The 23534-nt window shown below is 43.1% G+C and overlaps 1 protein-coding gene across 3 annotated transcripts in view; it reads left to right on the top strand.

Moving 5' to 3' along the window:
* The window catches only part of ALDH18A1 (aldehyde dehydrogenase 18 family member A1), a 39183-nt gene extending 15667 nt beyond the window's left edge, over nucleotides 1–23516 (top strand). For 2 of the 3 annotated variants that reach the window (XM_043926281.1, XM_043926282.1), the window contains exons 6-18: nucleotides 2546–2704; nucleotides 3132–3222; nucleotides 6154–6278; nucleotides 7290–7434; nucleotides 8026–8099; nucleotides 9274–9367; nucleotides 11971–12191; nucleotides 14227–14364; nucleotides 16622–16817; nucleotides 16921–17042; nucleotides 18702–18888; nucleotides 20079–20174; nucleotides 22482–23516. In XM_043926281.1, the coding sequence (XP_043782216.1) occupies nucleotides 2546–2704; nucleotides 3132–3222; nucleotides 6154–6278; nucleotides 7290–7434; nucleotides 8026–8099; nucleotides 9274–9367; nucleotides 11971–12191; nucleotides 14227–14364; nucleotides 16622–16817; nucleotides 16921–17042; nucleotides 18702–18888; nucleotides 20079–20174; nucleotides 22482–22663 (1830 nt within the window). In that variant the 3' untranslated portion in view covers nucleotides 22664–23516. The remainder of the gene's footprint in view (nucleotides 1–2545; nucleotides 2705–3131; nucleotides 3223–6153; nucleotides 6279–7289; nucleotides 7435–8025; nucleotides 8100–9273; nucleotides 9368–11970; nucleotides 12192–14226; nucleotides 14365–16621; nucleotides 16818–16920; nucleotides 17043–18701; nucleotides 18889–20078; nucleotides 20175–22481) is intronic. The other variant, XM_043926283.1, reaches the window with a different exon arrangement.
* Nucleotides 23517–23534: the final 18 nt, after the last annotated feature.

Genomic DNA, 23534 nt, shown 5'->3' with positions numbered 1-23534 from the left:
TGTATGAAAAGCATCTAATGTGTTTGGTACAACACATACTTTTCTCAGTAATGTTAGCTCTTGTTGCTATACTTGTAACTCTTAGGACTTCTCCAAGAACCAATACTTCCTCTGAAGATAGGTTAGATGTCTTTATTTCATTGACTTCTTTGACTTCGGGTGGCTTGTTTCTCTTTGCATCTGGTTGCCTTATATAATACATATCTACTAACCATTGAAGGATAATGCTTTTGGTTCGTTGGTTTTTAATTCATTTAGCAAATGTTAATTGTGCACCACTGTGTACTGAGGAGTCTATTAGACATCGGGGATACTGCAGCAAACAAATCAGCCATGTTCCAGTCCTCATGGAACATGAGGTTACTGCCTGAATGTTCTAGAATCTTCTTTCTACATTATTTCTTTTTTACCTTAATTTGCAGAATTCTTGTCAGTTGTATTTTTAATCAACTATACAACTGTACACTAAATAGAAACAACTGAAAAAACCTAACTTCCCAAGTTATTTTCAGATTTGCTGCCTCTGATCCTATCATTTACACAGATATTTTTATATACAGATGATGTTATATACAGATGATGTTATCATACATCCTTTCAGGTTTGGCTCTTGCATTTTCTATCACTTTTTCTGTTTTTCCATCATTTTCCCAGTTGTTATCCATAATGATGTTCAGAGTGTCATTGAGTAAGGGAGCTGAAACAGAAAAGCATGTACTTGTTCACTTTTGCTTGTGTCTGGGACCCCACTCTGAAGTCTCAGATTTTTTTTCAGTCACATAAATGCAGTGGAAATCTCAATTTTGGGCACCTCTTATCTGTTCTTTTTTCCTCCATAGTCCAATGACAGTTTTAGTTTTTAATTTTTTTTTTAAGTGCCTGGAACCAGGTGAGGAAAGTAAAGTCCAGGAACTTTGCTTTTGTTTGCCTTCATCTAGGGGCCCCTTCACTCCCAACACCTTTGCCTTGCCCAAGATCTGATCTACAGGAAATCTTTGCTCTTTGCACCTTATCCCGTGGTTCCTTGTTTTATTTAGTAATCCTGTTCTTAAGACCATTATTGGGGGCTTTTGAAAGTTTCCCATAAGTTGTCAGGCTAAAGACTTAAACAAGAACAGCAGCTGTTTTTTCTTCATAGAAATGAATCTGATTTGCATCCTAACAGATCGACTTTCTCCAAACATATATTTTTCTCTCTGGTTTCTTGTCTTCCATCTCTTATTTGCTAAACTGTTTGAGCAATAGATATTTTCACTGGGCCTTTATACCTCCTGCTTGCCTCTCCTATTTACACATGTGTTTACTTTTATTGTTTGACCTTCCACCACCAGGACCAAAATCTATATGTTCACCTTTGACCCAGGCCTGTTTCCTACAGGACTAAACTTTCTGAAAAGACATTCATGGTCTAACCTATTCCATCTTCCTCAAATCATCAGCATAGTTATTCTCCATCCCAACAGCTAGTACAGGGTCTGGCATTTCAGAGGTACTCAAACAATTTTTTATCAGATGAGTGAGTAAATTACTTCCCTTGGTGATGTTACCATTTTTGTCTTCATCGCCCAAATATCACATATCATTAAGGCTGCTGTTATCTTCTCAGTTACCATAGCCAGACCCTAGTTCAGGACTTAACCATTCCCACTTGTATTCTTTCAATACCTTCTTTATTGACCATTTGCCTCTAGCCTTTCCTACCTCAGCTCTGTCCTATATCACAGGAGCCTTCTTCCATGAACGTCAGAGGGATTTCATTGAGACGTTTACTTCATGAGCTTTGGAGTTTGTTACCATTTTGTTTCCTGCTGTCATCCTCATTTATCTATCTCTCCTGCTAAACTTTGCCTAATACTCTGATTCCAGCAAGAGGGAGCTGTTAGCCAGCCCCCACACCCAGCTCTCCACTCTTGCCTTTGAGCAGCTTGAGTAAATCTGTCCCTGAACTAGTTATGTCGAGCCCTTCTTTCAGTTTGTGTAAAGACTCACCTCCATAAGCCTCTCAGACTCATCCCACTTGCTCAGATACAGTCTTTGCTAACTCCGGCAGTGGTCAGCCACAGAGACAAAATAGGGACAGTACGGCCCCATTCCATTTTGTTCAGTACATGTTCAAGGCAGAGTAACGGTTCATTCACTCACTCACATGTTTCAGCACCTACTGTGTGTTTGGCCAGGCTTTGAATCAAATGCTGGGATACAAAGATTGTTTAGAAATGGCAGTCATTACTGTCCCCAGATCCCTCTAAAGTAGGTACATTCATTTTCTTAATTTTGTAAATGGATGAGATTTCATAGCTTTCTAAGGATTAAAGTACTTTTGCAAGATGTCTTGAGCATCCTAAAATCATCCAGGTGATTCTTTTCTCTCATCTCCAGAAGAGTTAGATAAGTCTCCAAAGATGTGTTCCATTTTTAACTTTTCAGGATCCAAGAAACCTAAAGTTTAACTCCTATACTCTTAGCATCCTTTGTATGAATGCTGTTCCTGGGAAGTTCACTATTTTCCTGTCTCCCATATTTTCAATCTCTTTAATCCTTTTAGATTTTGGTGACCAATTTGGATTTCCACGATGAGCAGAAGCGCCGAAACCTCAATGGGACTCTTCATGAGCTTCTGCGAATGAACATCGTCCCCATTGTCAACACAAACGATGCTGTTGTCCCTCCAGCAGAGCCCAATAGCGATCTCCAGGGGGTAAATGTGGGTAAAGTATTCATGAGGGTTGAGCATGCTGTAGACACTAATGCCATGCTATGCTGCATGTACTGACACCAGATGTTGGGCATAAACAAGATGGAGAAATGGGAGAGAAGCTGGCCTCCTGGAGCAGTGACTGCATAAGCTCTTGTAAAATCAGGGGGTTTCATTCAACCAGTGAGGAGCAATATGGATTTAAGGTGGTGCTGTGGGCATGGCTTGTATGTGTCAGTGGAGAGAAGGGGGCATGTTCGGAGAGGGGGTTGCCAGTTGGCATGGCGTTTTGCAGACTGAAAGGGCCTTTCAGAGCTATCATGCACATGCTCACATGCGTTCATTTTGCCTGCCAGAGCCTAGCTGAGTACTTCTGTGAACTTCTGTCTGAACTACACAGGTCCCTTACTCACAGCTTTTTATACCTGTATTTTAGGTTATTAGTGTTAAAGATAATGATAGCCTGGCTGCCCGTCTGGCTGTGGAAATGAAGACTGACCTCTTAATTGTTCTCTCAGATGTAGAAGGTACAAAGAAATGCCTTTTCTTTATGTCCAATCTTTGTTTTAAATACTGTATATGTGAGCATGAGTTCCCCTGATCTTTTCACTGTAGACCATTATTTTCTGAGCCATATGGTCTGAAGAGGGTTTTATGATTCAAAAAAGGTGGCGGTGGAGGGGAGGTAACCTGGGAGATGAAGTTTGAATGCTGTGAAATGTTGTCATTTCCAGGCACTTTAATTTTGTTTTTTACAACAGCTATAGGGAGATATAGTTCACATAACATATAATTTACCTTTTAAAATTTACAGTTCAGTGATTTTTAGTATATTCATACAGTTGTTCACCCCTCCCCACAATTTAGAACATTTTTAATCACCCCAACAAGAAACCCAAACCCTTTAGCAGTCACTCCTCACATCCTCCAAAACCCTCCAGCCCTTGGCAACCTCGAATTTACCTTCTGTCTCTATTTTTTTTTTTAATTTATTTTGACTGCTCTGGGTCTTCATTGAGGCATGTGGGCTTGTCTAGTTGTGCTGCATGGGGCCTATATTGTGCAGGCTCAGTAGTTAAGGTGCATGGGCTTAGTTGTAGCATATGGGATCTTAGTTCCCCAATCAAGGATTGAACCTGGGGCCCCTGCATTGAGAGTGCAGAGTTTTATTGATTGGACTACCAGGGAAGTCCCCCCTCTGTCTATTGATTTGCCTATTCTAGACATTTTATGTAAATGTGATCATACAATATGTGTATGTGATCCTTCATGACTGGTTTAATGTCCTCAAGGTTTGTTGATGTTATAGCACATATTAGTATTTCATTTATTTTTATTGCCAAATAATATTCCACTATATAGATACACTACCTATTTGTAGGTTTTATTTACCTAATTGTCAAGATGATAGACATTTAAGCTATTATAACTAATGATTCTGTGAACATTTGTGCACAAGTTTTGGTGTGAACATACTTTTTATTTTACTTAGGAGTGGAATTGCTGGATCATTTGTTCAGCCTTTCGAAGAAGTACCAGGCTTGTTTCCTAAGCAGCTGTACCATTTTACATTTTCCCAGCAGTGTATGAGGGTTTTAGCTTCTCCCATCCTCACCAACCCTTCTTTGTATCTGCCATTTTGATTATAGCCACACTGGTGGGTGTGAAGTGATACCACCTTGTGGTCTTGATCACTTTTAGTTTTTAATGTAAATCATGAGATACATTATTTTAAATTGGCTCCACTATGGAAATTCCAGGCTGTGTGACCACTGTGTTCTTGTGTGTTACTCTGTTCCCCTCTGCTTTCCCCCTCCTCATGGAGGGGCACTCCCAACTCCCAACTTGGCTTTCCATTCACTCTGCTCACTTTCTTAACCTGCTCCCATTTTGATCCATAGAGAATATGGTAGAGTTATCTAAAGTGGGCCAAACATACAGGATCCCAAAAGTACCCCCATTACGTTCTCAGCAAGTTAGGAAAAACCTGTTTAGTTCCTTGCCCCACTCCCATGGCAGGATAATATGGCGGGATTTGTTCCCAGTTTAGAGAAAGCCAGCGTGTATCAATGAAGACCCAGCATAGCCAGAAATAAATAAATAAAATTATTTTAAAAAATAATAATAAAAATAAAACCCAGTTTGAACTTGACTTTAGTAAACCTTAGTTTTAATGCAGCCTCAAACACCAAAACTGACCATTGGCGGCAGGCTTGTGCTCTTAACTCTGATTAGTTATCCACTGAATATTGATTTTTAGAAAGATGCCAGAATTTTAAGTACACTCCTAGTGGGTTTGAGAGGCTGCTATAATGAAAAAGAAAAGTAGGTGAAATATCAGAATGCTAGGAACTTGAGGTGTCTCTGGAGGTTTGGCTTAAATTGTCAAATACTATTTATGATCTCATAGCATAATGCCTTCTGAGAACAACCCAGCCCTGGACCCCTAGAGCTGTGAGCTGCTGGGTTGAGGCAGACAGGGGTCATGAGAGGTTATTTCTCTTTCTGTGTGTAATTGCTGCTCGTGGTTTGCACTGCTTTGTTGTGTACTGGACGCTGGCTATTCTCACCACTCTGATTCCCTTACTCTCTTAGGGAGGATGCATATGGCCTGATTGTATTAAAGATTTGGAGCAGAGGGGTGTATTTTAGCACAAGAAAAGCAGTTAACTTGAAACCAGAAACACCACTGCCTAAATGTCCTTCAGCCAGCCTCTGACTACTAGCAGTTCCCTCTGCCTGTGTTCCCCTTAGACCTCGCCTTTCAAGGCTCAGATACACTCTTTCTCAAAGTGAAGTTGTGAAGATTTTTAGTCTTGGATGATATGCATATAACATTTTATGTAACTCTCATTTTATGTCAGTCTCCTCAGTTATAAAGAGGACATTGGCTTTGTGGTGACAAATCTACACTCTTTTGCTAATTCAGCCTGACCTTCAGAGACTTACCCATAATGTGGGGAGTGCAGTGTGACCATTTGAAAGGGTACTCTGAGAGTGAATGAGAGCCTCTCATATTTCATGCCTTTGGAAATAGTCACATTAAACAGTATCCGGCTGCTGTACTGCTTGTGTAAAAGCTACTCACCTTTTTCAGTTGCATCCTTAAGGTTCAGTATCATAAGTAGCAATGGCAAAGGTGAGGACAGCTTCACGGTAGACTGTAGGCAGGACCAGTAAATTTTGTGCCAGGGATATGGCTGTGCTCTGATGCTGGCAAACATTCATTTACCAGGCTAAGTTAATAAAAGTATGTAAGGTATGTCCTCCTGGAGCTGATTTTCAGTGTGGGTAGGCTCCATGGACCTCTTAACCTCTTTTCTCATCAGAGCTGGCCAAATAGCAGAATTTAGCTGTATAAGTCGAGTACAGAGTGGTTGGCAGGTCCCCAGGGAGGTCTCTCTTGGGGGTTGCTCACTTCTGCTAACCAGTATTACTGACTCTTGTTTACTTTTTAGGTCTCTTTGACAGCCCCCCAGGGTCAGATGATGCAAAGCTCATTGATATATTTTATCCTGGTGATCAGCAGTCTGTGACATTCGGAACCAAGTCCAGAGTCGGAATGGGTGGCATGGAAGCCAAGGTAGGACTCTGTTGCCTTTACTGCCCATAACAATTTTAAAACCAAACAGTATTTTATCCTTCTTGCTTTTGTAAATTGTTTGAGGGCTGATGTATATATACAAAGATGATGCATATCTAAATAAAGGTTTAATGAACATTGTGTGCCTGTATTTAGTCATGTCTTTCTATATATTTGTATTAGTGATATATAAAGAATGTGTTCATATTGTAACCTCTTAAAGAACAGGATGTGTATTTTTCATAATTCATAAATCCTCTTAAGTGTTTTTATTAGAGCTCAAATATTTTTTGATAAAATCTTTTACAAAATTCTTCTCTCCCATTAATTTTTCTAAGAAGTTATACCCTTCAGGTATAGCATCATTTGTAGCAATAGCAGAGGTGAAGACCACACCCCCATATACGTAGCTCAGAGTACTCAGGATCATATTCTGGTCAAGCAGCAGGCTGGACTCTTGAGTTGAGGCACAAGAAGTCAAATGTAGAAGTCATGCGTCTCAGTACCAGTGTCTCAGAGAACACGCTGAGCACAAGGAGCAGATTGGTTCCTCTTTAGACTACACGTGCCAGGATTGGGCTGAGACAAACACGTGGGCTGAGTGTGTCTTCAGAGCTTCTGAGCTACTTGAAAACCTTCCTACAGATACTTAAATTGCTTAGTATCACATTGTATTTTCTTTGTTTTTTCATGTTTTAAGTGCAGGGGCCTAGACCCTGCAAAGGTCTGGATCATGAAGTATTGAATACTTAAGTGAATGCCATTTCAGGTATCCCTGAACCTGTGTGATTAATGGTTGTATCATCATGTATGTTATACTTGTACCTAACCAGAATTTCATAGTCAGTAATGAATAAATGCCATTTGGATGTATTATTATCATCTTAATTGTTCTTTTTAAATATTAGTAGATATAATTTGCAATAAAAATCTGTTTATATACTTACTGGTAAAAAAAAAAAAAATTACAAAGGTCTGAATCTCATCCATGGATCTAACTTCTCCCATTAGGTGAAAGCGGCTCTCTGGGCTTTACAAGGTGGTACTTCTGTGGTCATTGCCAATGGGACCCACCCCAAGGTGTCTGGGCATGTCATCACAGACATTGTGGAGGGAAAGAAAGTTGGCACTTTCTTTTCCGAAGTAAAACCTGCAGGTAAGTAGTTCTTCATAGTGTCCCGTGGTCTATGGATGATAGCTAGTGCCTCCATGGCCTAGATGGGGCTGAAGACAGAGCTCTCCTAGGAGAGCTCACAAAATTGATGTGCTAGTAGTATGAAATATGGTGTACTTTTTAATGCTGCTTGCAAAATTGGATTCTCCTGTCTTTGTAAAACTTATCTAACCTGACTAACTAAGCCTCCTTTTCTTGCTAAAATCATTAAGTTAAAGAATATAAGTATCCATTTTCTCAAGAAACATTAGCTAGGCCCATGCTGGATGCCAGGTGCTACTGAACACTAGAGATGCAAAGATGTATAAGAAATGGTGTGTGTTCTCTCAGGTGTTCAAAAAGTCAGCATTGTCATGTAATCTACATTCAGCAGTGCAAACACATTAGAAAATTTAAGCCAAAGTGGAATTGAGAACTCCAAAAGATGTAAATCATATTGTGTGCAGACAGGTTCTTATGTTTCTGCATGAGTTAATCTTGTATGCTCTTCTGCCAATTTTTGGTCAGAGTGATCTCTGGATGTGAAACAAGCACATCATGACCATGAGCTGATGTCTGCACATGTTCTTGCAGGCCCTACTGTGGAGCAGCAGGGAGAAATGGCTCGATCAGGAGGAAGGATGTTAGCCACTTTGGAACCTGAGCAGGTAATAACCCTTGCTGATAGTTCTTTTAGTTTTCACAGCGAGTCATGCTGTGAGGTTTAGTGCACAGTGAAGTCTGCTGTTTCTCCATCTATTCCTCAGGTGCCATAGAGTTAAATCTGAGTAATAAGTGTGATTCAGATTTGTTTTGTCATTTTTCTCGATTTCATTTTCTCCTCTGTCTTTTATAGGCTGAAGTCTAAGGTAGCTTGGCATCATTATGATGCTTTGATCAAAAATATCATGGAAATCATGAGACCAGAGAGGCTCCCTAATCCTGCCACATACTGGGCAGGGAAATGTAGGAAAGTAACTTATCCCAGCTCACCCAAATCACCTACCTTACTTACAAGATGGAAGCTTCAGAGTCTGCTCCATAGCTTAGCCCTGCCTTGTCCACAGTGACTCAGTCAGTTGAAGTAGCAGATGTAATAAAATGTGAGAAGGTCGGGTGGACGCGGGGGCTGGCTTCCTGATAGTTGTGATGTTAAGGCTAGATTTGAAAGTGATGTATGTAGGTTTCTTCTAAGGAGTTCTTTGGCCTGAGAATGGAAAAGAAAATTTGAAATAACTACAAGTAGAGAAAAGAAAGCCCAAGAGGACCATAGTTTCTCTTTAGTCACTTATTTTACTCCTTCAATAATCACTGCTTTGATTTGCTGTGTTTTCTTATCTAGGTGGGTAAGGATTGGGTTCTCCTCCAACATTCAGGACGGGATTTTTCCCTGTTGACTGAATTCATTTAATAAACATTAATAATTGTCAAGAAAGAAGAACTAGATGCAAAAACTTAACCTGGGAAGTCAGGTACACAGCTGGTGCTGTTAAATAAGTGCAGTGTGTATATCATGCTGATTTCAAGTGCTGGCCCATCTCATCAGTGAACTGAATAATGCATGCCTTCTCCCCAACACAAGGCCAGGGTTTGTTAATCATCATGATCAGGAGTGGTACAAGAGGAATAAAAGTAGAAAGATTAATACTGAGAGAGGAAGGAAAAATGAGGGGAGTGGTGGTAGGAAATGAATGAATGAAGTTAGGAGATTTCAGTCATTGGTAATGGGATTTCGGAGCAAAGCCTGGCACACTCAGAAGAGTAAATCTAAAAGTGTAGTGTGCATTCTTCATGGGTTAACATGTTTGCTTATTCGTGTTAATCTTTAACCTTTCTTCCTAGAGAGCAGAGATTATCCATCACCTGGCCGATCTGTTGACAGACCAGCGAGATGAGATCCTGTTAGCCAACAAAAAAGACTTGGAGGAGGCCGAAGGTAAAGAGCAGGCAGCTGAATCAGTGTTATGGAGGGATTTGGTTTGGTTTTTATTCTTTGTTTTACCAATAATTCTTACATCATAGTCTGCCCAAAGACAAGATCGTTATGGAAGGAGTTACATATTACACATCATTTTTTATTGAGGGTTGGTGGCTGGTATTCGTTGGGATTTTTTTAAAGTACACCTACTACCTCCAACCTCTTTCTTGGATACTCCGTACAACACCCACCCACCCCCCACCTGCTGAGGGGCTTTTTCCATTCCCCACACATCACAAGTCAGAAAGGAAAAAGATGGAGGACCTCACTATTTTAGACATTCAGCTAATAGCAAGTAACATTTACTGAGGCCTTTGTGTTGCTGGGCATTATGCTAAGAATTAACAGGCAGGATCTCATTTTCTCTTTAGAATATGGTACCTATAAAGTAGCTACTATTTATTATCCCTGTTATACAGAGGAGAAAACTAAAGTAGAAAGAAGTTGTTAACATGCCTAAAACCATGCAGTCAGTGACAGATCTGGGAACCAAACCCAGATGGACAGTGTATATAAAAGAATAGTGGAAATAGTTCGTGCAGCCTGTGGTGAAAAATAGCTTTATCTCCTTAACCAGTGTGTAGTCTGCCATCCAGAAATGCCCTGGAGCTCCTAACGATAGAGTAAGCTGAACTTACGTTACAGACAACTAGATTACATGTTGAGTCAGGCAGGCCCTCATCGTTCTCTCCTTTTCTTAATTCTCTGTCTTTTCCATCCTAAAATAATGCGGCTTGATTTTATGGAGTTTATATATTCTTGTGAATAAATGTGCCTCAAATCAAACATCCAAATTAGTAGATTCCCTTTAAAATAACCTTGCAGGGCTCATCAGTGTTACTTTCATTCCTTAAAACATTTTTGAGCCATTACCTTGGAACTTTCTTGGGATTTTACATCTGGTCTTTGGAATTTTTGCAGTATCAGAAAACCACAAAAAAATTTCATAAATGGAAGAAATCTTTTTTGACATCTCACTGAAATCTTTAGTTTAAAAGAATTAAGACCCACAGAGGTTAAAGCTGCTGCTTAAGATCACACACCTAGTTGGCAGAGCTCTGGCTTCTGATCCCAGTTATCTCTATCTAGGAATCCATGACACACATGACCTAAGAACAAAGTCTAGCATATACATGAGCATGGTAATTGCCTTTGACTCAGTGAGCCCAGTTTAGGAAATTTATCCTAAGAAAAGATTGCAAGAGGAAAAAACAGCTCTGCATGTAAGGATTCTTTAAAAAAAATTAAAAAGATTCTTAGAGCAGGATTATTTATCCCAATGAAAACTGGAAACAACCTGAGTGTTTAATAACATTGGTACAGTCATGTGCATTGAATTGTATCAAGTCAATGGGATGTTTAGCAATTATTAAATTATTTTGGCAACATGGAAAATGTATATTCATTATAAGGTAACAAACTAGAGTATAATATTTAATATGCACTACAATTAAAAGTTGATTTTTTTTTTTAATAAAAGGTTGATTCCTCCACTCCAAAGTACAAGTCTTTTTTTAATTTTGTCTTGGTGATTATGACTATACCAAAAAAGAGGAAATTTTTCATAGTATCATTCAACATTAATCATAATAATGATTTGTAATGTGTGTATGTGCTTAGTCGTGTACAACTCTTTGCAACCCCAAGGACTCTAGCCCGCCAGGCTTCTCTGTCCATGGCATTCTCCAGGCAAGAATGCTGGAGTGAGTTGCCATTCCCTTCTCCAGGGGATCTTCCTGACCTAGGGATCAAACCCAGGTCTTCTGCATTGCAAGGAGATTCTTTTCCATCTGAGCCACCAAGGAAGCCCAGTGATTATTTGTGATATGTGATTCCAAATGGTTTTCCTGAATGCATGTGTATACATGTATATATATAAATGTGTGTGTGTGTTAAGAGAGATAATCACACAGTGCATACTGTTAAATTTAAACAAAATTCTGTATATGAACTTACCATAATTCTATTTTTTTTTTTTAAGAAAACATCTTTACTACTACCAATTATAAAACAAGTTCACTCATTATTAAAAAATAATACAGAGAGATCATCACTGTTCTTAATGCTTTCTGACATGTGTCTGTGCACATTTATGGGCACATGTATGTGCAGTATGTGATAATTATGGTCATATCATGCATGCTGTTTTGTTTTACCTTTTCCACAAACTATATCCTAGACAACTTTCCATATCAGTAAGTATAGAAATTTATTTATAGTAACTGCTTTGTAGCCCATTGTGTGAATCTATAGATAGACTCCAGTTCCCACTGTTATAAAAATGCTATGGTAAGTATCACCCTGCATGCAGATTTGCTCATGAAAATGATAAATTTCTGGAACTGAAGTTGCTGGCACCAAGGGTGTGGGTGTCCACACCTCTACATGATGATGTAAGCTGCCAAACTGCCCCTCCCAGCAAAGCTGTGTAAATGACATCTCCTTGTCTCCCCGAGACCCCGAGTTCCTTGTCTGCTCCTAACACAGTGCCACATGTTCAGTAAAACAGCTGAACCCACCCAGGTCTACTGCTTCATCGTGTACTCTTCACACCTCTTCAGGGAGACTTGCAGCTCCTCTGCTGAAACGTTTGAGCCTCTCCACGTCTAAATTGAACAGCCTGGCCATCGGTCTGCGGCAGATTGCGGCCTCCTCCCAGGACAGTGTGGGGCGGGTTTTGCGCCGGACGCGAATTGCCAAAGACTTGGAGCTAGAACAAGTCACTGTCCCAATTGGAGTATTGCTGGTCATCTTTGAGTCTCGCCCTGACTGTCTACCCCAGGTATGGGACTAATGCCGGCCATTGGAGGAGGGAATTGGAGGAAGAACATCTTTTCAGGACTCTGAGATAAATCTCCCAGAGATATCCTTCTTTTGTTTCCCTTCCTCCCACCCCTTCCCTCCTTCCCTTCCTTCCTTCCTTTCCCCAGAGATAGTTTTTGAGACTTTATTCTCAGGTTGCTCTTAAGACAATTTATGTTTTTGATTCTTCCAGTAATACTAAAAACAGTAATTCATATGTCCATTTTACAGTAGAAAAAATGTTAAGCTTATAGAAGTCAATACTCCTGTGATGTATGGATGAAGCTGAACCTTGAGCCCAAATGAATCTCCCATTCTGTAACAATTCCATGCTTCTGCTGCAGGGGGCACAGGTTCAATCCCTAGTCGGGGAACTAAGATCCCATGTGCTACGCAGTACAGCCAAAAAGACAAAACCTTAGCTCACCAGAGCACTTTGTTCCCTGACCACAGAGTGTCTGCTACCCTGCTATAGGCTCATTCATCTAATAGCTGCTTTTGCCCATTTGAAAAAGACCATTTAATATCAGTGTCACAGATGGCTTCCTGTAGGTGCATCTCTTAGGAAGAAGAACTTTCGGTAGTTGATGGAGCCTAACATGTAAGCCCTTTAGGAAATCTGACAAATCACAGGCTATAATTGTGGAGAAACCATATGGCAAAGATCTTGCCAAGCAGCCATGCTCTGAAGTATAAGATGGAATTAGAGAGTGGCTTTGTTTGTGGCCCTAAATAATTCCCAGAAATCCGGAACCAGTTCCCCACTGGACTGACAACAGGATGATACCAGCTCTTTCTTTGCACTAGCCCCAAAGTTTCAAAGAGAGATTCTGTTTAGAAACAAAGAAATAGAGCCTTTTCTTCTAGGGCATATGTGACCCTGGGAGTCCCACTTGCTGTGTGGAGGCTACTCCCTGACATGATCTAAAACTAGCTGGTCCACTAAGGGACTCCCGTACCGCTGGGGTCTGTCCCCAGCCTGTGGCTGGTGCTGTCACACAGCCCCCTCTGTGTGCATATCTGTCTCATGAAGAACCCCCCGGAGATAACTGTCAGCTGGTAGAAATGAGTTCTAAGTTGCAGGCCGTGTCCATGAAGTTTCTCTGCCACCTTTTATCCATACTAACGGATACTTCACTAGGAAAAAGTTTCCTCTTTAGCCAGTTACAGCTGAGATTTCCAACCTGGGATCTTAACCTTGGACGGCATCACGGAATACATGAATCCTGCAAATTACAGGGAGAATGCTGTGTGTTTGTACATTTATCTGGGAAAAGTTGACATAATTTTTTAAGAGGTTCATGGGCAACAAAAACAAAAAAGGAGTAAGAATTATTATTCTGGAGATAAACATGTTCAAGCAAGTTTTATTTTGTAAAGTTTTTTTTGATATATTACAAAAGCAGGAAGATTTTCATTCATCCCTAAAGCATTCAGAAAGTTCAGCTTCAGGCCTCATCAGATCAGTGTCATTAGCCCTTCACTCCCAGAGGGTAACTAACTCTCCTTGTAGATGGCCTGCTTCATCCTGCCAGCAGTCTCTGCCACAGCTGTGCATTAGAGCTCTCAGAGCAACGACGGGGCCATGGTAGGGTGTGGCCGGAGGTGCTGCATAGCCTCGGGTGCTGCTGAGTCAGGTGGAGTACCACCTAAGTCTGGAGGCTCCTGAGCACCTGTGGCCGGAGAGGGTAGGGCCTGTGTGACCCTGGGCACTTAACTTGGGTTACTCCGTAATGGTGCTGAAGCTGTATAGTACAGTTTCTTAAGATCTGTGCTTTGGCTCTGGGATAAAGGTCCCCAGCCCTGCCACTTATAAGCTGTGTGTCCTTGAGGAGTTACCAACCTCTCTGGGCTTCAGTGAGTGTCCTTGTCTGTAAAGCAATGGATAAGACAGGTACTTAATTGACTGGAATGTTGTAAAGATTAAACACGGTAGACCTTATAAAGTGATTAGCACAGTGCTTGGCACAGAAAGACATGCTCATTGTTTGACTGCATTCCTCTTTGATCTGCAGGTGGCAGCCTTGGCTATAGCAAGTGGTAATGGCTTGTTACTCAAAGGAGGGAAGGAGGCCTCACACAGCAACCGAATCCTTCACCTCCTGACCCAGGAGGCCCTCTCAATCCATGGAGTCAAGGAGGCTGTACAGCTGGTAGGTCCCTGGGAATGAGCTCGGTCAGGCCCAGAGGAGCCAGGCCAGGTCTCTGGGTGTTTGAAGCAAAGCTTAGGCTGCAAAGGCAAAGCCACTTGTATAGGCAGGCTTGACCGGAGGAGCAGCAGGTTCTGTGTGCCTGTGACGTTGGACAGCGCTGGTGCTGCCTTGGCCCAGATTGGGTGGTTCCGGAAGGCCCCTGTCACACAGCTGTGTTCTGGTACCACTGATTGACAGGAATCATTCCTGAGGTTATAGGCAGCAGGAATACCAGACCTAGAGTGTGAGGCATGGGCTTTGCTCACTGGCAGTGATTGAGGCCAGGTCTGATGAGATATGTTTTATGAAAGTTTGTCAGAAACCATCATGCAGCTTGTATGAGGTCGTGCTATTAACACTGTGGACACAGCACTTTCATCCATCATCTCATTTAATCCTCACAACAACCTTGTGAAAAGGATACCGTTAATTATTAGGTCCATTTGATAGATGGAGGAAAAATAGGCTCATTGGTAAAATAACACCCCAGAAGCACTCAGAGTTGAGATTTGGACCCAAGCAGACTCCAGATCCTTCTCTTTTTCCCTTGAGGCCCACTCATGCATACATTCCAGGATACTGTTGGCTGCTGGTGGGGAGGGGGGTTGGTGTATCTACAAACCTGCCTCATTACATGCTCCCCGCCAAGAAGCTGGGCTATTTTTACAACAGCATAGTGGATGGAAAGAGCACAGCCTGTAGGGGTTTAGGTCTCGGCACCATATCCTCATTTAATGTGCCAGATTTCCTCCTCCTCCTTCCTGTTGGTGTGTAACATATATAAAGAATCCTTGGGCATTCCCTGGTGGTCCAAAGGTTAGGAGTCCGCACTTCCACTGCAGGGGGCGTGAGTTTAATCCCTGGCCAGGGAACTAAGATCCCACATGCCATGTGGTAAGGCCAAAAATATAATAAAAAATAAAATTAAAAGAAAAAATCCTTATCTTATGTGATGTACATGTTTGCTCAGTTGCTGTTTGTGACCCTATGGACTATATGTAACTCACCAGGCTCCTCTGTCCGTGGAATTTTCCAGGCAAGAATACTGGAGCAGGTTGCCATTTCCTACTCCAGGGGATCTTCCCAACCCAGGGATCAAACCCACGTCTCTTGTGTCTCCTCCATTGGCAGGTGGTTGCTTTACCACTGAGCCACCTAGGAAACCGATATAATTATCTCCATATATATATATACACACATATATAACCACCCCCATAGCAAGACACAGAACATTGCCAACATCTGAAAGACTCTCTATGCCCTTCCCCATCAGCATGCCCCACCCCCCCACCATCAAACCTTTTCTTTTTTTTTACTTCTTTCACATTCCATTTCTTTTGCCTATTCTTGAATTTCATATAAATGAAATCATACAGAATGCACTCTTTCATCTGTATTTCTTTATTCATTATGTCCTCAAAATTCATTCTCATTGTTTGATCCAGCAGTAGTTTTCCTTTTTTACTGCTGTGTAGTATTCCATTTATAAGCATGTACTATAGCTTATCCTTTCTTCTGTTGATGAACATCAGGGTTGTTTCCAGTTTGGGGAGATGCAGATTGAAGTTGCTGTGAACCTTCTTGTAAATGTATATTTGTACTTCTGTTGTTAGTAACACAACCATATGGGGGGAAATTAAAAATCAAGGGAAGGAAAAAAGTGCCCATAATCTTCGAGGTCTAACACAAGCACTTCAGTCAGTCCAACCAGCATCCCAGGGTAGAGGTTGTCAGCCCAAGTCATAGAGAACCGTGAGTCCCTAGTAAGATCCAGCAGCATGTTATTAGGCAGTGATCAGGGAGCCAGTGGAGCAGCCACTTCCCTTTGTCACCCTCACAGCCTGGCATACTCTGTATCTTTGTGAACTTCCAGAGATCACACTTTGTACCTCTTCTGTCATCTTTAAAAGTATCCATCCTGTGTTTTGGCTCATTGTGGCCTAGTCCTGTCTTCCCTTCCAGATTCATGAGTTCTTTGAGGGCAGGGATCCTATCCTGCATGTTTTGTAATGTGGAACACAGCACCTGACATGTAGAGTTTAAGCATTTGCTGGACAATTTTTAAATTCCCATGATTCCTTGTTTTTGGAATAAGTTCTCACAGCATTGGACTTAATTCTCAGGAGGTACAAGCATTTATCTGTGTAAGGGATGCTGCTACTTCCATAGTTTGTGTGATCAAAAGTCATCTTCATCTTTTTATTCTCTACCTCTTCAGGTGAATACCAGAGAAGAAGTAGAAGATCTTTGCCGTTTAGACAAAATGATAGATCTGATCATTCCACGAGGCTCTTCCCAGCTGGTCAGAGACATCCAGAAAGCTGCTAAGGGCATCCCAGTGATGGGGCACAGTGAAGGCATTTGCCACATGTACGTGGATTCAGAGGCCAGTGTCGACAAGGTCACCAGGCTAGGTGAGCTCGATCAGGTCCCATCTTGTGTGCGCAAAATAGTTCTCATTTCCTCAGTGGCCCTGGTTCATGTTAATAGAAACAATTCTTTATTCTCCTCTTTCAGTTAGAGACTCCAAATGTGAATATCCAGCTGCCTGTAATGCTTTAGAGACCCTGTTAATCCACCGAGACCTGCTGAGAACACCATTGTTTGACCAGATCATTGACATGCTGAGAGTGGAACAGGTAGGACAAGGCCATCACTTCCTGTCCTCACTCCCAAGATTTAGAAGCCTCTGGGATTAGACTGGGAGCAGCTGCCATTCCGTTTAAGGCCATCTGAGAAGCAATGTTTTTGAGCATCTGCCACATACAAAGTTGTGTGCTGAGTACACAGAGTGAGTGAGACACGCCTGTACCTCTAGAGGCTGGAAGAAACCCATACACAAATAGCTTCATTCCAAAGTGGAGTATGTTCAGGGCTAAGAGGGTTCAAAGATAACGCCGATCACATGGCAGCCCACTGAATGGACTCTTTCCTGGCATAAAGTTTATGTTTCTGAACACACATTCCTGTCTGGTTTGACTTGGAAAGATTATGCAGAAATGTTTTCAAGCCAAAAATTTACATATATCCTCCCCTCCACAAAATGTCTTCAGTTACCAGTATTAATGTGCTTATTAATGCAGTGATTTTTAGGAGTGAGCAGTTTGTGTAATGTCTGCTCTTTTCTCACCATATCATTAAGATGATAAACAACCAGTGCCAGTAAGTTTTGAATATAAATGTATGTTCCATCCTAAAATCCTAATTGCAAAGAAATAGACACTCTCCAGGTAAAAATGGACAGTGTTAAATTTTCTGTCAGGACACATTTTAAGCTTTAATATCTGGTGTCATGGTGTCCTTTCAGAACTGTGTGAACTGGCACAGCAGTAGGAGAGTGACTGCTGGCCTTGGTTGCTTTGACCCTGAGCATGTGTCTCTTCCCTTCCATCCTTTTGCTGGAAAGGAAGGCGTCAGTCAGCTTACCGATGTGGCATGGGAACCTGCAAGGACAGTTTGGAAAATGAAAATGGACCCCACAAATTACAAGGGAGTTAGATCATTTGACCACTTAGGTTTGGGGCCTGACCTCACACTAGTGGCCTGTTTGAGCACTGGTGTGTGCCAGGCACCACGCTGGACTGGACTAGACTGGACAAGAGGAAAGCTCTCTTGTATCCAGTAGTCAAACCTCCAGTTCTGATTCAGACAGACCCACAATGTCACCAGTCCTTCTCAGCAGCGCCTGGACGTTCCTTGGTCAGAATGAGCCCGGGTGTGCAGTTCTCAAAGCACCTTGTAATGCAGGAAGTAAAGCAGAGGGCGCCTTGCACAGAGGTAGGGTTCCGGCCCATAGGGAACCTGGTTGGATCCCAGGCCTGGAGGATGTGGGGCCCCAGATGGGAAACCATGCAAGACCTTGGGAGCAGTAGGGACCAGACAAGTGGGGCGTGTTGGTCCTTGAGCCAGTACTTGATCCTGAAGAATTGTGACTGCATCCTCAGTCACTAGCCCTCAGGATCCTTAAATTCCTCTAGCCAGGAGTGGGATTTTAGTCGTGTGTTCATTTCAGTAAAATGCCAGCAGTCAAGGGCTTATAAGACTTCCTGCTTAAATCCCTGGTCCACTTTTACTGGGGGCTGTTGCTAGCAAGTGGCTGTCAGCATTTTCCAAAGCAGAGCATTCTAGAGGATGGAGGCTGCCTCTAAAAGGAAGCAGGGGCCGTTTTGGTTTCTAGGCCCCAGGAGCCACAGGCTTATCATCTCTAAACTCACCTTGCTGTTGGATCCAGAAGGAGGAGTATGCACTGCCTGTTTCTGCCGTGTTTAAGTCATTGCCCCCAACTTCCTCTGGCCCAGGTGAAGATTCATGCAGGCCCCAAGTTCGCCTCTTATCTGACCTTCAGCCCCTCTGAAGTGAAGTCCCTCCGAACTGAGTACGGGGACCTGGAGCTGTGCATTGAAGTGGTGGACAGTGTGCAGGATGCCATCGACCACATCCACAAGTATGGCAGCTCACACACGGATGTCATCGTCACCGAGAATGGTCAGTCTGCACAGGCAACAGCACGCAGGGTCTGTCTTTTCTGCCTTGACCTCCAGGCTGGCCCTGCTCCGCTCAGCCCCTCTTGGCCTGCAGGAAAACACTGTCTCAGCGGACTGCTGATAGTGCCCGGGGTTGGCGGCACTTGCTGGTTCACTTAGTGCTTGTATATCTGTTAGCCCGTTGTATTGTCACAGTGGCCCTGGGAGGGAGCAGGGAAGAAGTGATTGACTCCACTTTAAACAGGGCTCACCATGTGTCAGAGTCATCACCATTTAATCCATGCAGCAGTCTTTCCAGATTGCTGGAATAAGCCCATTTTACAACTGAGGAAGGGCTTCTCAGGTGGCACTAGTGGTAAAGAACCTGCCTGCCTGGTGCAGGAGACGTAAGAGATGCAGGTTTGATCCCTGGGTCAGGGAAGATCCCCTGGAGGAAGGCATGGCAACCCACTCCAGTATTCTTGCCTGGAGAATCCCTTGGACAGAGGAGCCTAGCGGGCTACAGTCCATGGGGTCGCAAAGAGTTGGACCCGACTGAAGTGACTTAGCACATGTGCACACAGGTGAGGAAACCAAGGCTCCAGAGGTTAGGCAGAGAACCAGGTAGCGTAGGGCAGAACCAGCTCTGCATAGTCACTAGTTGCTTCCCCGTGTGATCACTGAAAGGCACGCCTGGGTGTCAGGCATGGGAGGCTGACCTATGGTCAAGGAGAAGCCACCAGTGAGAACAGCTAGTGCTTACCAAGTGCTTGCCATCTGCTGGGTCTGGGACGAGTACTCCCCAGCTGTGAGTTCATTATATCCTCTCCACAAGCTGGGAACTAGGTGATGGTGTCAGTCCTCATTGATCTCAGGCATAGGTTCAGAGACCTGCCCACAGTCATCCAGCTGGTGGGTGTGGAGTTGAGACTTAAGGATTTGGCTCAGAGCCTGGAAGAAACAGTGTAGACAGGCCATTGCCACACTGAGGGTACAGGGAGATCTGGACTCTAACCCAGTGTTTCCCATGTGCCTACTGCTTTGGCAGCATGACTTATGAAGCAGGTTTGCTTTCTTCCTGTTATAGATATTCACAAGTCTATATGTTTAATATTCAGGGGAGTACCCCAGGGGCCGGCCCTCTTGAGTGGCTGGAAGCAGGGATAGTTTTCCCAGGCCATCCTAACTCAATTTATTTTCATTGTGCTGCAGAGAAGACAGCTGAGTTCTTTCTCCAGCACGTGGACAGTGCCTGTGTGTTCTGGAACGCCAGCACTCGCTTCTCTGATGGCTACCGCTTTGGACTGGGTAAGAAAGAGTCTGGTCAGAGAGAAAGCAGTCCCTTGTGGATCACTTTGTGGCCCAAGGAGCATCATGAGGGTGGAGGTGATGCCTGGCATTTACAGTCACAAATGTGGTCAGGGTGATGAAGACAGACTGAGGGAAAGTGGATTTGTGAGAGAGAATGGTCACAGCTACCATGAACTGGTAGAAGTCCTGTGTTCTAGGCACTTGACAGGTTAAGAAGGTAGGTACTTGTATTTCCTTTTTCATAGATGAGGATGCTAGGATTCAAAGAAATGAAGTAACTTGCCCAAATTCACGCAGCTGGTGTTCAGACCCAGACCTGCTTGAGTTCAGAGCCTGGCTCACTCCTTCCACGTTTGGCAGACCACAGCGTGTCTGCATGCATGGGTTGTGACAGGTGTGCATCCAGGGTTCCATGAGGGCACTGCCACTGCAGGCTCACTCCTTCAGAGACACATCCAGGTTGCCTCAGAGATAGGAATCCCCCCAAGGATAGGACAAAAGAAGGCATTACTATTACCTATGCTGGGCTGAAGTATCAGCATCAGAAATAAACATGTAAGCCCAGAGGTGCAAGGTTGACTTCTTTTTTTTTTTTTTTCCCATTTATTTTTATTAGTTGGAGGCTAATTACTTTACAGTATTGTAGTGGTTTTTGCCATACATTGACATGAATCAGCCACGGATTTACATGTGTTCCCCATCCCGATCCCCCCTCCCCAAGGTTGACTTCTAAAACAGACTTTGAAATACAAGGCTTTGGAAAGGCACCCTCCCTCTTTCCGTCATTACTAGTAAAATCTCCATCCCCCCAGTAGTATAAGGATGTTTCAGACAGTCTCTAATTTTCAGGGGTACCCTTATACAAAGCTCCAATAAGGCATTTATGACATATCTGACAATTATTTCAGCTACTTAAAATATTTTAACTCCTCTGAACGTTTGAATAGAGAACTGCCCAAAGGAATAATTCTCACTGAATTATGAAATGTTGTTAAAGGGACTTTTGCTTAGTTATTCTTAGTCATTGGGCTCTTTATTTTTAATTCCCATGTTCTTAAAGAAGAAATAACACACTTGTAAGGGCTGAGGTTCCCAGCATTCAAGTGAAGGTCCAAGATGGGGGAGGAGCAAAGACCACTGCCTTGTCTTCCCATCAGTCACTCAGAGCAAAAGCTCAGACTCTGGTTGAGTAAATTCCTGTGAAATGTGTGAATAATAGTGACAGATAATATTTACTGAGCATTTACTAGATTTTCAGCACCATGCATAAGTACATCACATGCATTATCTCAGATTTATTATTTTCCTGCTTTTCCAAAAGAAAAAACTGAAGCAAGAGATGGTTAGGCAGTATGCCCAAAGTCATGTGGTCTCTATGCCACTAAACCAGTTGGAAGCCAGTGGTCAGTCTCCTTGCCAACCACTGCCCCAGGCACCTCTTTGCTGCCTGCAGCACTGCTCCACTGCCGTCCACTAGCTGGCTGCTTCTCATTGTTCAGGTTTCAGCCAGAGACAACTCTTCAGGGAGGCTCCCCCGACCACCCTGTTCCAGGTGCTGCCACCCTGCCAGTCTCTATCCCAGCATCCTCTACTGCACTCCATCACCACATGCAATTATTTGCTGAGGTGTTCTCTGGCTGCCTTACCTACAAGAATACAAGCTCCATGAATTGCATCAATTATTCACATACTTTATCCCCAAGGCCTAGCTCACTGCCTGCTCAGTAAAGTTGGGATGAGCAGGGGAGCTCTGCAGAACACCACGCCAGACCCAGAAAAAGTCTCGATGCCCCATGTCTGAGGCTGGAGCAGGAGGGAGGGAAAGGAACAGTATCCTTTCAAGTATTCAGTCACTGTCTTATGAGCACCTGGAAACTGAGCATTCTGGGGAATATCTAGAGCATGTCCCTTACTATCTAGGGTTTGAAGGATGCTTGGGGAGATAAAACCTCTGTACATTGTTGTACACCTCAAACAATGCCCAGATATTAGATAATGGTATGCAATCCAGACACAAGACAGATGTCAGAGACAGCACTTGTAGAGTTGTCAAAATGCACTGCAAATAAAATATGAAAGAGACACCCATGTAGTCTGTTTCATTAGAAGAAGGGGCCTGACCATGATTTACAGTGAGCAGAGAACATGTTTATGGGGAGAGTGGAAGTCAGGCCAGCCTAGGGAGGGTAGGTCAGGAGAGGAAAGGGAAAGGTGCCAAGCGAGGAGAAGGAAGAGATGGTCTGGTGGGTAGACAGGAAGCAGAGGCTGGGCAAAGCTGCATCCTCAATCCTTGCTTTCCTGTAGGAGCTGAAGTGGGAATAAGTACATCTCGAATCCACGCCCGGGGGCCAGTGGGACTAGAAGGGCTACTGACTACCAAGTGGCTGCTACGAGGGCAGGACCACGTGGTCTCGGACTTCTCAGAGCACGGAAGTTTAAAGTACCTTCATGAGAACCTCCCTATTCCTCAGCGAAACACCAACTGAGCGCTTTCAGAGGAGAGCCGGGCGTGTCCGAGGGGTCTTCACAGTGAAGCTCATCTCAAGCATCTCGGGCTGAGCCCCGTCTTGTCTCCCACCTCCTGGTAGGACCTGTCTGTTGGAAAGTGCACCTCCATGCTTCTGGGCTGTGTGGCAACATCAATCTGGGCTAAGGACTCGTGTTCCAGCGCCCCCCCTTCTCTTTTTTTCTTTTCTCTAAGTTAGAACATAATTGCTCTAGATAGGGATTTTGCATGATTGCTACAGAGAGGGACATTGCTTCACATAGTGCAATTCCTTTTGATGATGAAAACAGAAAGGTCCGGTTTTCCCACATAAAAGGCAATGGAAAAATCACAGTCACTTTTTACCTTTTATCACCTCAATGAGGTAGAGTCTCCTTTGGCCTTTGGTTGTTACAAGAGCCAGTCATACCTGACAAGTCTCTCCACATTTCATTTCTTTCACACTCTTGGTCTTCAGAAATGAGAGATTTAGAATTTGGAGAGGGGCAGTTCTTATTAGCATTCTCATCAGAAATAGTCACAGAGATGGACTAAATCATTTGCACTGGGCGGGTTGGCCTTCTGTATTTATCTGTGGAGTGAATATAAAAAGCTTTCTAACTGCTTGGCAGCCTCTCCAGATCCAGAGCTCAGCCCTACTTGTGACATGGCTGGAACCAAAGCTGTGGATGGGAGGTGCAAGTTTGAGGATGAAGTACCTACCGCCATTGTGCTTGAAATTTTTATATGAGTTATTTTGTCGTCCTTTCTCTCCAAAACAAAAAATTAGAGAATTATTTTAATACTTTGGATTCTTCCCCCCTTTTTGAGAAATAAAGTTCTTATGAAAAGCCTGTGTGCACTATTCACGT

The sequence above is a fragment of the Cervus elaphus genome, chromosome 15 (genome assembly GCF_910594005.1).
Source record: "Cervus elaphus chromosome 15, mCerEla1.1, whole genome shotgun sequence".
NCBI classification, from domain to species: domain Eukaryota; kingdom Metazoa; phylum Chordata; class Mammalia; order Artiodactyla; family Cervidae; genus Cervus; species Cervus elaphus.
Note: the sequence above shows the minus strand (reverse complement) of the source record. Positions and strands in the feature narration are given on the sequence as shown.